At 50.8% G+C, this 14,057-nt stretch overlaps 1 protein-coding gene across 1 annotated transcript in view; it reads right to left on the bottom strand.

The window, feature by feature from the left end:
• The window catches only part of CABLES1 (Cdk5 and Abl enzyme substrate 1), a 103,390-nt gene extending 95,702 nt beyond the window's left edge, over positions 1–7,688 (bottom strand). Inside the window, exon 1 of the mRNA XM_012652090.1 lies at positions 6,865–7,688. Coding sequence (XP_012507544.1) covers positions 6,865–7,688 — 824 coding nt within the window. The remainder of the gene's footprint in view (positions 1–6,864) is intronic.
• Between the last annotated feature and the right edge of the window lie 6,369 nt (positions 7,689–14,057).

The following is a 14,057-nucleotide window of genomic DNA, read 5'->3' as shown; positions in this document are numbered from 1 at the left end:
GATCTGGAAGGAAGGTGCATCCTGTGGGAGGGCGGTAGGGACCCTGCCTGGGGAGAAGCGTGGGCGCCCTCTGTAAGGCCAGCACAGCACGGCAATGACACCCTGCTGAGGGTGAGCAGGCAGCAGGGGAGGCTGCAGTGGCAACCTGGGCCAGCCCAGCGGCTGCCCCACCTGAAATACAAGGATGTAGGACTGCCGGGATCACATGTGGCTTTCAGAAAGGTCCCTCTGGCAGCCCTGGGAGAAGCAGTTGACAGGGGTCCCAGCAGAAGTCAGGAGCCTCTTGGGCCGTGACATCACACAGGGCACGAACGAGGCGAGGACAGCGAGGGGCCAAGGGCTCCACGCACCTCCTGGGATGAGAGCACTGGGCTAGGGCCACACAACTTTTCTGTAACGAGCCAGGGAACAAAGTGCTTAGGCTTCGTGGCCACGTGGTCTGTCACAACTACTGAATTCTGTCCTTATAGCATGAAAGCAGCCAGAGGCAACACATATATGAGTGGGCGTGACTGTTTCCAAGAAAGTGTTATTTACAAACAGCCTGGTGGCAGCTGGGTGACCGCTGTGAAGATAGAGGGTCCAATGAAGGAAACAGCCCAGGAAGGAAGCAATTCATTATTCCCATTTCGTGGATGAGAACTTGGTCAGAAGAGTGGCGGAGCTGCAGACACCATCCTTTGGGAGGCCAGGGGCCTGTTCCTACTGTACCATTCGCTCAACAACACGAGACATGTAAACTACCACATAAGAGGGACAGAGGTGGCGGGGCTGTGGCTGAGGGGGGAAGCACAGGTGTGCAGGGTCTAGTTACTGCGGTCACAGGAATCCCTGCTTATCCTGGTCTGTCCTCTGGGCCCATGTGTACAGAGGTCCTCCCTGAACAGCAGAAAGACAGAAACCTAAATGAGGAAATCACAAGTGATCAGTGACCTTTGAGGCCACTTAGGTCAACTTCTGCCCAGTTTGGCTGAAGCCGCTTTAACAAGCATTTATGAGCTTGACCCATAAACCACAGCTCAGTGGAGCGGGGTAGGTCAGAGAGCAGATTCTGAAGCTAGACCACCTGGCTTCAAACCCAGCTCCCACATGCAGGCTGAAGGACCCCAGGCAAGTTACTTACCTCTCTGTGCTTCCCAATGGGGGTGATGATAGTAGCGTAGACTCAGAGTTGTAAGTGTAGACTCGATCCCCATGAAGTGCTTAGAATAATGCCTGCCACATGTTTGTAGATAAAAATACTGCGTCCAAGGCCCTGTGCCAGCTCCCACGGGGCAAGGTATGAAGTGTTCCTGCTCCAGTGGGGGCTCAAACAATGTGCTCACCTCTAATCAAACCCTCACCACTGTACCAAAGCACCCATTTACTTGTGTCACCCAACACCGACAGACACTACGTTTTCTATCTGTATGTCCGTATCACCCATGGCTATCACGGTGGCGACTCAAAATTGATATCGTGTTCAATGTTTGTTGAAAGAACAAATGATACAAGGCTTTAAGTCTCAATACAGAATTTCCTCTACCACATACCTGACAAATAACAAAGCCCCTGAGGTCACCCCTTGCCCACTCTGTGACCTTATACTCCTGCCCCTCCATGTTGTTCGGGTTCTGAAATCAGCGTCTACAGAAGTACTCGCTGAACCTGCAAGCCCTGTAGCAATAGCGGTTACTACAGATCACGTCCTCGATATAAGCGGTGGTTTTGGCTGGGGGACTGACCACCTCCCCAAGCACTGGCTTCCTGCCTGGATGGCCTCCTAAAGCTGTGTGATGTGCTACCTCTGCTGCCTGAAGGAGCACAGCGGAAGGTGATTTTTAAAGTTCTTTACACTGAGGGAAGCCCATTTCTACACTCATTCGTGAACGTTTTACCCACAGAAGCCACTCAGAACAAACCCAACGCCGCTGTGCATCTGATTCTAAGGTCAGATTATCCACACTTCCCCAAGCTAAACACGCTGCAGGCCTCAGCAGGGTGCACGACTGACACGCTCAGGATGCAAGACGTGGAAGAGGCAGCAGGCTCATCTGTCCCAACTCTTGAATTCAACAAGGAAACAGAGACTCAGAATCCAGGCGTCCCAAGTCCAGCCTGACCTCCCTCATTCCACATCAGCTCACATCACCTGCCATTCCCTTCCATTCTGCTCTCAGGGCTGCCTGCTCTTGGCCTTCTCCCACCAACAACTATCTTTACGATGAGTGAAAAAAGTCCAGGCACTCGGAGCTTCCCGAGACAGCTGCTGAGCTTGGCCCAGAGCCACGCAGTGGCTCCCCACCCTTCGCAGAGAGCACAAGGTCATACTCGAACTCACTGCCCTCCCTGGGCACTTGCCAGCGCGAGCAGGCTTCTGACTGCTTTCACCTTCTGGGCTCACCTATGCTACAGGCTTTGTGGCTGCAAGAAAGGCGACAGGTGGGCCTCAGGCTGCCCTGCCATCAGCAGGGCCCAGCCACACCTGGGCTGCAGCTCTGCCTTTCATAACTCAGGTTGCTGGGAAAATGGCTCAGTGATAACTTGTGTTTGCTTGCTGCTGAGATCAAAGTCCTTCCTGGACTTCTCAAATCCAGAAGAGTGACTTGCCTGAAGTCACAAAGCAGGTGATGACAAAGGAAGGACACCCATCTCCCCTCTTACTCTGGTTCTCAATGCATGCTTGGCTCACGTTTCTTTTCAGTAAAGACACTGAGATTACAGTTACAGCTTAAACCCAGTTTTCCCACCGAGAGGGGCAATGCAGAGAGGGAGGGGTGGGCAGAAGCTCCAAGGTGAGTGTGAGCCTGAGCTCTGCTGTGAATTGGCTGAATGACCTTGGGCAGGTTACTTAACATCTCTGAGCCCTGGTTTCCTCAGTCTTACAAGAGGAACAAATTACAGTACTGGCTAAAACCACCTCTTCAAAGTGTGGCCCATCTGTTTCCCAGGGAGCTGGTCAGAAATACAGAATCTGCCTTGAAAGAGATTCTAAGGTGATTCTAAACACATTCACATTTGAGAAACCCAGATATAAAGCATTTAGCACAAGCCCATGCTTAGTCCTCAATAATAAATGTAACAGCAATTAGCACCTGAAAGGGCCCAAAACACAGGCCAAGGCTCTCAGGAGGAAACAGACCCAGGTGGCTGATTAACCTGGCCAGGGTCAGACAATGTCACGCTGGCACCAGCATCCAAACCCAAGACTTAGGCCTCTTCTGCACCACGAGCCCTCCTAAACTCTCCACAAGGCATGATGCTAACTCAGGTGTTCTAAGAGGCAAAACCCTAATGTTATTTTAAAATAACACCCTGGCCACCTTGCACCCCTTCTGTGAGCACACGGGTTCCCCTGGGCTCCACTCCACGTGCTCCTGGGTGGCAGTCTGCCAGTCAGATGCTCCAAGAAGTGGAGACTGAGGGCTGGGGCCAGCTGCTGCCTGAGATGAAGTTTTGAAAGCAAAAGGAAGCCTTAAAGCACACCTTATAAATTTACACTCCCTTTCACCTATTAACACCTTCCTGATGCCCAGTGGAGAAACAGGATAGGGTGTGAAGCTCAAAGGCATCCTTTTGGCTTCCCTCCTCTGACACCTGAGAGCAAACCGACTGCATGCTGGTTTCCCAGTACTCAAGTACCATAGGTGAGGATGGGAGGATCCCCGGGCCACCGTCCTGGCTTCCCCAGACACCCCGACAGAATGGAGACTGAGAAGCAGCAGCAAAGCTGGGGGCTCTGAACAAAGAAGCTAAATTGTGGGCGTGGAGTCACTAGGGAAGAGAGAACAGAATCACATCACTAGGACCAGCCTGCTGAATCACGAACATTTACAGCCAACAGCTCAAAAACTATCTGTGGGCCTACTGTGTGCAAGGCAGAGTGATGTGGCAGAGTGGCAGAGCTTGGTCTGACCCTCATATGTGCCTCTCAGTAGCTGGGCCAGTCTGCAGCAGTTACTCAACCTCTCTGAGCCCAGGATCTCCTCGCCTGTGAGAGCATCTACACACAGGGTGACTGCGAGGGTTAAGGGTGACAGATGTCAAGTCCAGCCCAGTGAACAGAGATGATATAATCATTGCATGGGGGGGGGGAGAGGGGAGGAGGGGACGGGTATATGCATACACAAAGAGTGCGATGCGCACCCTCCGGGGGACGGACATGCTTGAAACTCGGACTTGGGGGGGCAGTAAGGGCAACATACGCAACCTAAACATCTGGACCCCTATAATATGCTGAAATAAAAAAAATTAAAAAAAAAAATCACTGCATCAACATGCATTTACTGAGCACCCACTTATGCCAAGGCCTAGATGCAGAAATTATCCTCCCTGTTGTATTTCAAAGTTTGGAAGTCCAAACAATTAACGGTGATTGGTTTTACAACTGTTCAGATGGAAGTAATCAAAAAGAAAATTTCAAGACTTCAGATCAGGAAATTCTAATTTTTACACCTCCATAACAAAACTAATAGATGAAATCTCAAATTCATAAAAAAGGCAGATTTCAGATTCACTACAGCACTGCTTCGCAAACTTCAGTTTGTATATGAGCCACTTGAGGATCTTGTTAAAATGCAGATTTGGACTCAAGGAGTCTTCCTGTGGGACCATAGAGTTTGCATTTTAAGTGCTCCCAGTGAAGCTCCAGAGCCCATACTCTGGAGCAGGAACAGTCTATGGAATTCCTCTAATAGCAAGAAACGAATCCAAGGAAAGTATAATTTGATATGAAAACAACATCCCAGGAGAACATCAGTGAAGTAGTGTATATGGAACCACACAAGCTAACAGGATTTTTTAAAGGGAGGCACACCAGGAAAGCTGGCCCTGGGCCCTATTCAAATGAGTTTGTCTAAACCCTACTTTTCTAGGCAGGTGAAAGTTGTCTTGTGATCATAAACACGGCACAGTGTAGGAAACACAGCCCAGGATACTTCAAGTTCACAGCCACCCCATAGCCAAGCTAGCCTTTTTTTAAAAGGCCTTTCCTAAATCAGTTTTACCTATTTTTCCCATCTATACATCAAATTTGATGCTGTTTCTGTTCACACCTGTAACTTGTAAAAGCCTACTGAATTGCCAGATATGGATTATTCAGAAATAGTACGATGAAAGTGACAGGTAAGGAAGCATCTCACAGTGACTGATTCATCTTACTGTGTGTACTGCATGGATCAATAAAACATGTAGAAGGTTCATATTTATAGGATCAGAGATGTAGTTCTGGACAGTCTTTGGCTCAGAAATGCTAACACACAAGGTCCTCCACATCCCCTGAAATGAGCTTCTTGGACAAAGAGTGCGAGGGAATCTGATCTCCAGCTGTTGCTAGCACTGTGAACACATCTGCCCATCAGGAGACACGGGCCAGCCTTGCACACTGGCTTAGAATAACACATATGTTTATTACAATTCCTGTCATAACCCTCTTGACTGCTGGGCTTGGACTCAAAGTCTAGAGTCATCATGAGCCAGTGTGTGATGTGAAGCAGTTACCCCGAACTGCCCAGAAACTGCTGAGAGTGCACGACTGGCCCAGAAACAAGGGATTCCCCTCCCGGCACTCACCCACTAGTGGGAAGATGCGTGTTCTGACAAGAAATGCCAGAGCAGGGCTGTCACCTGTGCCCAGTGTTGCTAATTCATCCAGCAATCACCGGACTGCTTCTCCTGACTCCACGCCCCTGCCTGAGGGCCCATGTGCACTCAACTGCAATGCTACATGCCGAGGACGGTCATACTCTCACCCACTTGGGAAGAAGTACACTAAGAGCAAACTTCTGGCTGAGCCTGGCAGGTTCTTCCCCGCTTGTCCATGGGGAGAGCAAGTTTTCCAATAAGCCACCTTCTTACTTAGGCCAGAGCAAGCCTAAGCTTTCAGATGAGCATCACAGGATTGAGGCTGTAACAGAGAATGTGATTCCTTCCCATCTTGATGCCTGCAGCATCCAAGAAGAGGAAACAGAGACCCCAGAATGTTAAAAAAAAAACTGGGCAAACGTGAAGTCTATGCTATCACTAACTTCACAGGAGACCTAATTATTAACTAACGAGAGAGGACACACCCAGGGAACAGGTTTGCATTTCCCCACCTGCTCCTGACTGGTTCGGTTCTCCTGCCTTCGATTGCCCCCTGGAGCATACGGCAACAAGCTCCAGCTGTTTCCTGAACAATAAGCAAAACGTCCAGTATTTCACGTTTTTGCCAAGATGCCTAATACCTGCAGATAACTTAAAATAACAAGTACAACAAGCTTTCAACTAAGTAAATGCGTCTTGGAATGGGGAGGGATCTTCAAGCCCTATTTCCTCCCCATCCCCCCACCCGCTAGGCCTGGTTCAATAGAACGTAAGGACTTTGCACTTCTCAGGAAAGCAAAAGGAAAACGCCAAGTTTCCCCAGGCAGCAGGAATACTTAGAGCGCAGGCAGGAACTTCTGCGGAGGGTCACGCGTGTCTGCTACAAGTTTAGGCTCACGCGCGCCACTCAGCTGCCGGCCAGGCCCCTGCTCCAGTCTGCGCCCGGCCGAGTCGCGCCCGGCGTGGGGAGAGTGCGCCTCCGGGTCTGGACCGGGTTTCAGGAAGTTCGTGATCTCCTCTTCCTGGTGCCAGGAGGTTTTGATGGCGCTTTATAGTGGGCTCCTGCAACTCCCGACCCCACTGCACGAGCGTGCTGCTCTTGCTCTGCGAGTGCCAGGCTCGTGCACACACTTCCTGGGGACTCTCCCTCTTTTGCGTGCCCCCCAGTGGTTTGGAATTCCGGCCAGGAGCACAGGATCTGGCAGGTCGCGCGGGAAAGTGGAAACCACTCGTGTCCCGCAGGCCAGAGACTGAGCAGGGAGGGACGCAGGGTTCGGTGCGCGTCGCATTCGGAATACTCACCGGGACCTCTGCAGCTGCTCGAAGGCGCTGGTGCTGCCGCCCTGGCCCGGCTGCTCCAGGGGGCAGTAGTTCTGCGAGGTCTGCCTGGAGAAGGCGATGGGCAGGATTCCCTGAGTGAACGAGTTGAGGCGGCCCCGACTGCCGCTCCCACTCCCGGGAGTCCCGGAGCCAAAGAAGGCTGCCGCCGGCACCTGCACGCTAGTAAAGGCATCGTCCTCCTCCAACTCCTCCTGCCCGGCGCCGCCGGGCCCGTCGGGCAGCTGTGGCTGCGCACAGGCAGCGAGGGGCGCCGGCCGGAACGGCTGCCACTGCTCCCCCGACGCCCCGCCCGCGCCCAGGGGGCTTGCGAATCCCCGCGCCGCGCCGGGGCAGGGCACGGTCGCGTGGCCGCCCGGGGCCAGGGGCGGCAGCAGCGAGGGCTGCGGGAGGCAGGGGCCGGACCCGGCGGCCAGCGGCGCGCCCGGCGCGGCGAGCGCGCTGCAGCCGCCCCGCTCGGCGGCGAGCAGGCTGAGCCGAGTCCGCGCGCCCCAGGCGCTGCCGGCGCCCGGCTTGGCCGCGCCACTCTCGTCGCCGCCGCCCCACTCCGCGTCCTGCGGCGGCGGCCGTCCGTCCAGCGAGATGTTGGTGAGGAAGGAGAGGGCAGCCTGGCGGCGCCGCGGGTCCACGCGCGGCTTCCGGGGGGGCTCGGGCGGCGGCTGGGCCGGCGCGGCGGCCGCGGGCTGGGGCTGCGGCGGCGGCGGCGGCTGCTGCAATCCGCTGGCGCCCGCGGCGTCGGTGCCGGCGCTGCTGCTGCTGCAGGCGGCCGTGGTGGCGGCCGCCGCCATTGTGTCCGTCTGCGGCGGTATTTCCGCGATGCCCCGGGAAGCGAGCGGCGCCCGAGTGCTAAGCGGCGGGCGCGAGCGGCGGCGACCCGGGCTGGGCAGGGCGCGGGGCGCGGGCGGCGTGCGCGGTGGCCCGGCCCCCCCGCGGGCGGGCCATGCTCGCCCCTCGGTGCTCGGGCGGGGGGCGCCCCCGCCCCGGCCCACGCGCGCGCCTCGCTCGCTCGCTGCTGCCGCCGGCTCGCTGGCTCCTCGCCCGCCGGCCGCTCGCCTGCTTCTTGGGTCTCGGGCTCTGGGGCCGGCGTCCGTATTTATAGGTGCGCGCGCCCCGCGCTCGCGCTCCGAAGCGCTCTTTGCAATAACACGGTATCACGTGTGGGGAATGAAACCTGGGAGGAAAACAAAGCCGCGGGCGGCGGCCGCGGAGGCAGGCGGCGGGCGGCGAGGGGGCCGCCGGACGAGGAGGAAGGAGAGCCGAGCGGGCGGCGGGGCGGGGGATCGGCCGGGGTGTCCGGCTCGTTCGAGCTGTCTGCTGGGAGAGTTGGGGACTCCCGGGGCGCGCAGAAGCCAGGTGCGGGAGGCGAGCACGTTGCCCCGGCGCGCTCGCACCGGGAGTTGGGGGCGCGAGCAGGACCTGGTGAGTTACTGCCTGGGGCTGTGGCCCCGGCAGAGTTTGCGGGTCTGCAGGACGACTTGGAGCGAAGCAGAGATTTGGACAGCGAGCGAGTTAACTGGACCCCGTGTTGCTGTTGGGTTCCGAGAAATAAATAGGTCCTTATTAAAAGTTACACAGCCCCCACGTGGACAGTCCCGCCTTAGAGCTGTCGCTAACCATTAGAACTGGGTCTCATTCGCAGACCGAGGATGCAGCTCGAGATAAATGCCCGCCCTGGGGTGCGTAAGAGCCCAGGAGCTAGAACGTCTTCCTCTGGCCAAGCTAATTTACACATCCTCAGTCTGTGGTGCTGTCACGTTTCATCTCTCTTTTAGCAAAGGCTAACGTAAATTTTTACTTTGGCCCTGAAATATGCTATTTTCTATGAAGACTGGAGTGGGCTAAAAGGGCCTTACACTCTTTTCTCCTTGTCACCTTGCAAATGTTTTTCCCCCCCGCATGAACTGGAGCCAAATGGACAGTAACTATGTCGTTGATTTCAAAACATTAGTTTAGCACCTACTGTGTCTTCTATAAACGTGGGTTCCTGCCCAAGGACTCGATGACCCTTCTAGAACAGCAGCAGCTCTGGGAGGAGTGGCAGCCCTACCCCCAAGTGCGGGTCACAGCTGGGGGTGGGGTGGGGGCGGAGGGCCTTCAGCACCAGCGATCTGAAAACTCGTGCGGGTGTCCCCAGGCGGTGTGGGTGACTTAACCAAATGCAGTAAGGAACAGTTGTCACACAGAATTGAGCTCGGTGACACTTAAGAAACTTCCCTGCACTTTGGTGAGGGAGAGGCAATGTGTTTAAAAGATCAACGGATTAATTTAATTAAAGGTTTAAATTTAGCCCCGGAGCGAATGGGTAACTCTACATTGAAATTCCACTCCATTTCAAGTTCAGGAAAGTAAATTGAGTAACGGAGAGCAAATACACCCTGTCCAGAGATGTGCAGCCAACCTGGAGAGTGAGATGGGGTGGGTTTCAGGTTACATTTGTTGGGGACATGATGACACACGGCCCTCTACATGAACAATTGTTCATATTTTGTGCTGTTTAGGCCTTTTGAAAAAGTGGAGCCTGGTATCTTTTTACAGCAGCGAAGTCAAAGCTTGGTGGCCAGCTCTGTGAAATTCCATCAGGATTTTAATTACTTTAACTAACTACCTTGAAACTTCCAAGCCTCTTTTTTACAATTGACTTAATTTACATGACTGCTGGCTTGGCTGTGCCGGCAGGCAGTGTTAAGTGAATCCAAGTCTGCTCCCGTAAAAGAAAAAACTACTTTCTTTTATTATAAAAGTGATAAATGTTCATCACAGACTTAAGATAAGCAAAGAGGCACAAAAAAAAAAAGTATCACTTAACAATCTCATCTCCTATGGAAATAATTTAAAGTTTTGATTTCTGTCTTGTGTATATTTTTAGACAAAAGCGAAATCAGGCTGTTTGTATCTTGTGATTTTTGCCTGATGTGGTATGATCATCTTTCCATTTAGAATATTCTTTATGGCATCATTTTAATGACTGCATAGTGTTCAATTTGATGGAGACACTATTAATCTGTGCATTTAATAAGTTTGTTTTTTCCACTTTTGTTCTTACTATGGTGATGATGACATCCTTTTTGTTTTTAAATCTTGCTACCATCCAGTATTATTTTCTTAGATTAAATAGACGCTGGGGCAAATGGTATGTCATGTTTTTAAGGCTTCTCATCCAGAAAGGTTGTTCCAATCTGCTTCCTCACAATCTTGCTGGGTATTAGAAATTTTCCGCTTCCCGCAAAGTACAACTATGATACATCAATTTAAAAAATGCAAAAAACTTTTCCCTCAATATCCATTTCTTTGCTCATTTGATACAACTCTTGGCCTATTTTAAGCGTCAAGTATACACACTAATTTCAAATATTTATTAAAGCATCAAACAAGAATCAACGTCTATTTAATCTCCAAACGGCTTCTGTGATCCCTGTTATAGAGATATTGCGAGAGATGATTTATTGTTCATCTATTGTGTGCCAACCACAGAATATTTCTAATCAGTATGACCACCCTGTGGTGGTGGTGGTGGGTAGGATGCTGTCATCCATATTTCACAGATAAGGCTCAGCAAAATTAAATAATTTGCCCCAGGTCATTTACCTCTTTAAGTTCTTTAAGTGGTTGGGCTGCTGGGCAAACCTGTCTGACTCCAAGACCCAGGCGTGTTCTTGCGCCCTCTGCTGGTGAGGATGTTTAATGGGGGTCAGTCTCCATTAAAGATTTAATCTTATATTCTTACTTGACAGTAAACTATTAATATAATGGAAATGGTTAAAGCTTTGGAGTAAGAGGATCTGAGTTTCAAGAGCAAGTCACTTAACCTCTCTGAGCCAATTTCCTCTGTGGGTTATTGTGAGATAGAAATGAGAATGCGCGAGGAGCATTTTATGTACCTTGAAGTGCTTTTTAAAATGTCAGTTGTTATTTACACCATCTTAATCTACGTAGTCCCTGAGTTATTGCAAATTCATTTATTTTTCAGCTATTTATTCATTGATCAAGTATTCCTGAGCAACTTCTGTGTGTACAGTACCATCTTGTGACAAAGGGATAAAAAGAAGTATGGCCTTCAGCCCTGGTGCGTTTGGTAGTTAAAATAGTGGAAAACAAAAGCTCAGGACACATTTAAACAAAAATTCAAAGCCAATTCTGATTGTGTCAAATGTATAAACACTAAAAGAATATGGAAAAGTAGCTTTTTAGTTGAAGTGAGGCCTATGGGGGAAGGCCCCAGGCAAGAGCCAAGATTTGAGCTGACCTAAGAGACGAAGGAGGACCCTTCCAGAAGAGGAAGTTTTACATACAGATTCCTCATGCTTTGCAGGCAGAGAGGATTAGAACTTGAAATGTGATTCTTCTTAGCCTGCAAGTTCTCCAGCCCCCTTGACTTCCACATCGCCCCTTCCAAGTGCCCATTCCAAAAACTTTGCATGCACGAACCCAAAATACTTGTACTATTTTGATTGACACATACTGCAGGTCAATTTTTTTAAAAGAAAGAAAAGAAAAAGAAGCTACAAATAATCACTTACCCTTAAAAAATAATAATAAGTTAGCAGACCAAGAGTCTAAAAATGAGCTTAGGCTCTTATAAGCATGTGAGCTTGTAAGGTCTCCAGCTTGGGCAAATTATAAACTTTGTTCCTTGGTGGCCTCATCTGTCAAGTGAAGTTTAGCACTATTTTACCTTGCACAGTTGTGAGTATTACCAATAATAAAAATTATGCAGCTAGCACAGTATCTGGAGTTCAGTGATTAGCTGTTATTAGAAAAATGCAAAATACAGAAAGTGCATGCAAGAAATGTTTTAGGTTCTAGGTTTAGATGTTTTAGGTTCTAGGTTTTTGTAGTTTTCACTGGTCCTGCCTAGCAGGCAGGACCATGAGAAACTTCAGCTGTCACCTCTGGTTCACATCAGATTATTTTACTGTGTTGTCCATCAAAGTACAGGCAGCACACACCAGACTAGCAGATCCAACACATAGGCATAGTGCCCTTGAGAAACCTACAGCTGTCCGTAATCCAGGGAAAGTTAGATTCTCTAGAAATAATGTCCAAGAGGTGATCCTCAATGCCCCAACCCTTCTCCCTGAAGTCACCTTCCTTGGGACTCTCTGGGGGCATTTCTGTCACTTCTGTCACACTGAGAGAGTAGAGAGGGGGAGGGAGGATGAGAGGTTATTGTTCCCCTTTACAATGTGACATAAATACCTTAATTTCCTTCCTTAATTTTCCCCAGGGACATCTGAGATCAGATACAAGATTAAGATAAGACTTGACTAGAAGCGCAGGGATGTTAGATGAAGAAATAAACTCAGTGAGTAATATTTAGCTCCACATAGCAGCTTACAAAATGTGACTTACTTGTAACCCTCATCCCAATATTTCCTAAATGCCAGTCCCATGCCAGGTCTGCGTTAGAGTCTGTGAGTTCGAAGGAGAGCAGGACGTGTCCTACCTGGAGCTAATGTCAGAGAAAGCCATAATACGTGAAGTGTTATTAAAAAAAAAAGCCGTATGCAGAGAGTTCAACCCACCCGCCAAGGGGGTTACACCCCCTTGAGAAGAGGCTTTTGCAACCTTTACCCCCCAGGGCCACCCATCTAGGACACCCTCTTCTCCCTAAACAGGAAGAGATGCCAAGGGGACATGGTGTCCCTGCCACTCCCTGCCAAGGTTCTGTTCTCCAAGTCTCCTTTCCTGCCTGAGGACCTGCCCTTCCCTCGGTGCCTGGCATCAGCAGCCCCTGACACCATCCAACCATAGGCCCAAACAGGCTCCTTTTTGTCTCCAGACCCCTGACACAGTGTGGGAGAAAGAGGAAGAGGAGTATATACTGCAGTCCCTGCCTATAACGATGTAGAGCCTTCAGGCTTTTATAACTTGTGTGAGAAACTGAGAAAAACACGGGACGGGGTGTGTCCATCGAACTGTAGGAACAGGCACCCCAACATGTGTTAGCAATTCATCAAAGACGGTAGCTCATGCCAAGAGTGGATTTAGATATCTCATCAATCTGGGGAGAAGTGTCGATGTTCCACGTAACCCTTCCTCATTTCCACAGTCTTTTTAGAGTAGCTACCCCAAAACAATAGTGCAGATGCATTTATTCTTCACATTTCCTCTGATTCATCACAATTCTCCGTTGGCTGCAGCGCAGCCAGTTGTGGGGGAGGAGCGAGGCATTCAGAACGAATGGTCCATTCGGCAAGGACCCCGTGCGCGCGAGAGGGTCCTGTGCAGTGCAAGGGCACTACAGGCTTGGGTTCGCAGATCTGCTTTTTCACTAACTCCGTGACCTCTGGGCCTCGGCTTCTACATCTATAGGCTGGAGCAAGTCCTATCTACCTCGCCTGGATTATGCAGATTAGAAACAAGGCATATGCAAAATACGTACAATTGCCCGGCACACAGAGGGTGCTTGTGTACGGTGGCTGTTGTCATTATTCAAAGGCCTGTTATAAACAGTGAACCCCAGAGAAGGATGCTGCTGAACAAGTGGGCTGTAGATGTCCTGTCACATGGGAAAAACTGTTTTCTCTACTCACGCAGAACACTTCTGACACCACATTGGTGGGGGGATGTTCCTACACCAACCAATGCTCCCACTCTCTAGACACCAGCTGGGTGTCCTACAATTCAGTTCAATTCCGACACTGTCTACCTGGAGTTAGTGTCAAATCCCACAAGTGAAGGGCTCAGTCCCACAAGACTGCCCCCCCCCACTTCAGACACCAATTGCAAGTAGTGGGTCCCCACGTCACCCACACTTCTGTCTGGCTTGGCTGCAAATTGAGACCTACGAGATTTGCTATGACAGCTCACAGAACTCAGGAAACACTTGCATTTACTGGTTTATTATAAAGGATTTGATGAAGGATACTGACGCAACCAGATGGAGAGGTACACAGGGCAAGGTCTGCAAGAGTTCCAAGCTCAGGAGTTTCTGTCCTTATGGAGTTGGTGTGTGCCACCCTCCCAGCTCGTGCACGTGATCACTAACGTGGAAGCCCTCCGAACTCCGTCTTTTAGGGATGTTTATGGAGGCTTCATCACGTAGGCATGATTGATTATTAACTCAGTCTCCAGCCTCTCTTCCCTCCCTGGAGGATGGAGGGTGAGGCCGAAAGTTCCAAGCTTCTAGTCATGGCTTGGTCTTCCTGGGGACCAGC

Source organism: Propithecus coquereli, unplaced genomic scaffold (assembly GCF_000956105.1).
Source record: "Propithecus coquereli isolate 6110/MARCELLA unplaced genomic scaffold, Pcoq_1.0 Scaffold38, whole genome shotgun sequence".
NCBI classification, from domain to species: Eukaryota; Metazoa; Chordata; class Mammalia; order Primates; family Indriidae; genus Propithecus; species Propithecus coquereli.
This window is presented reverse-complemented; position numbering and strand designations above follow the sequence as displayed.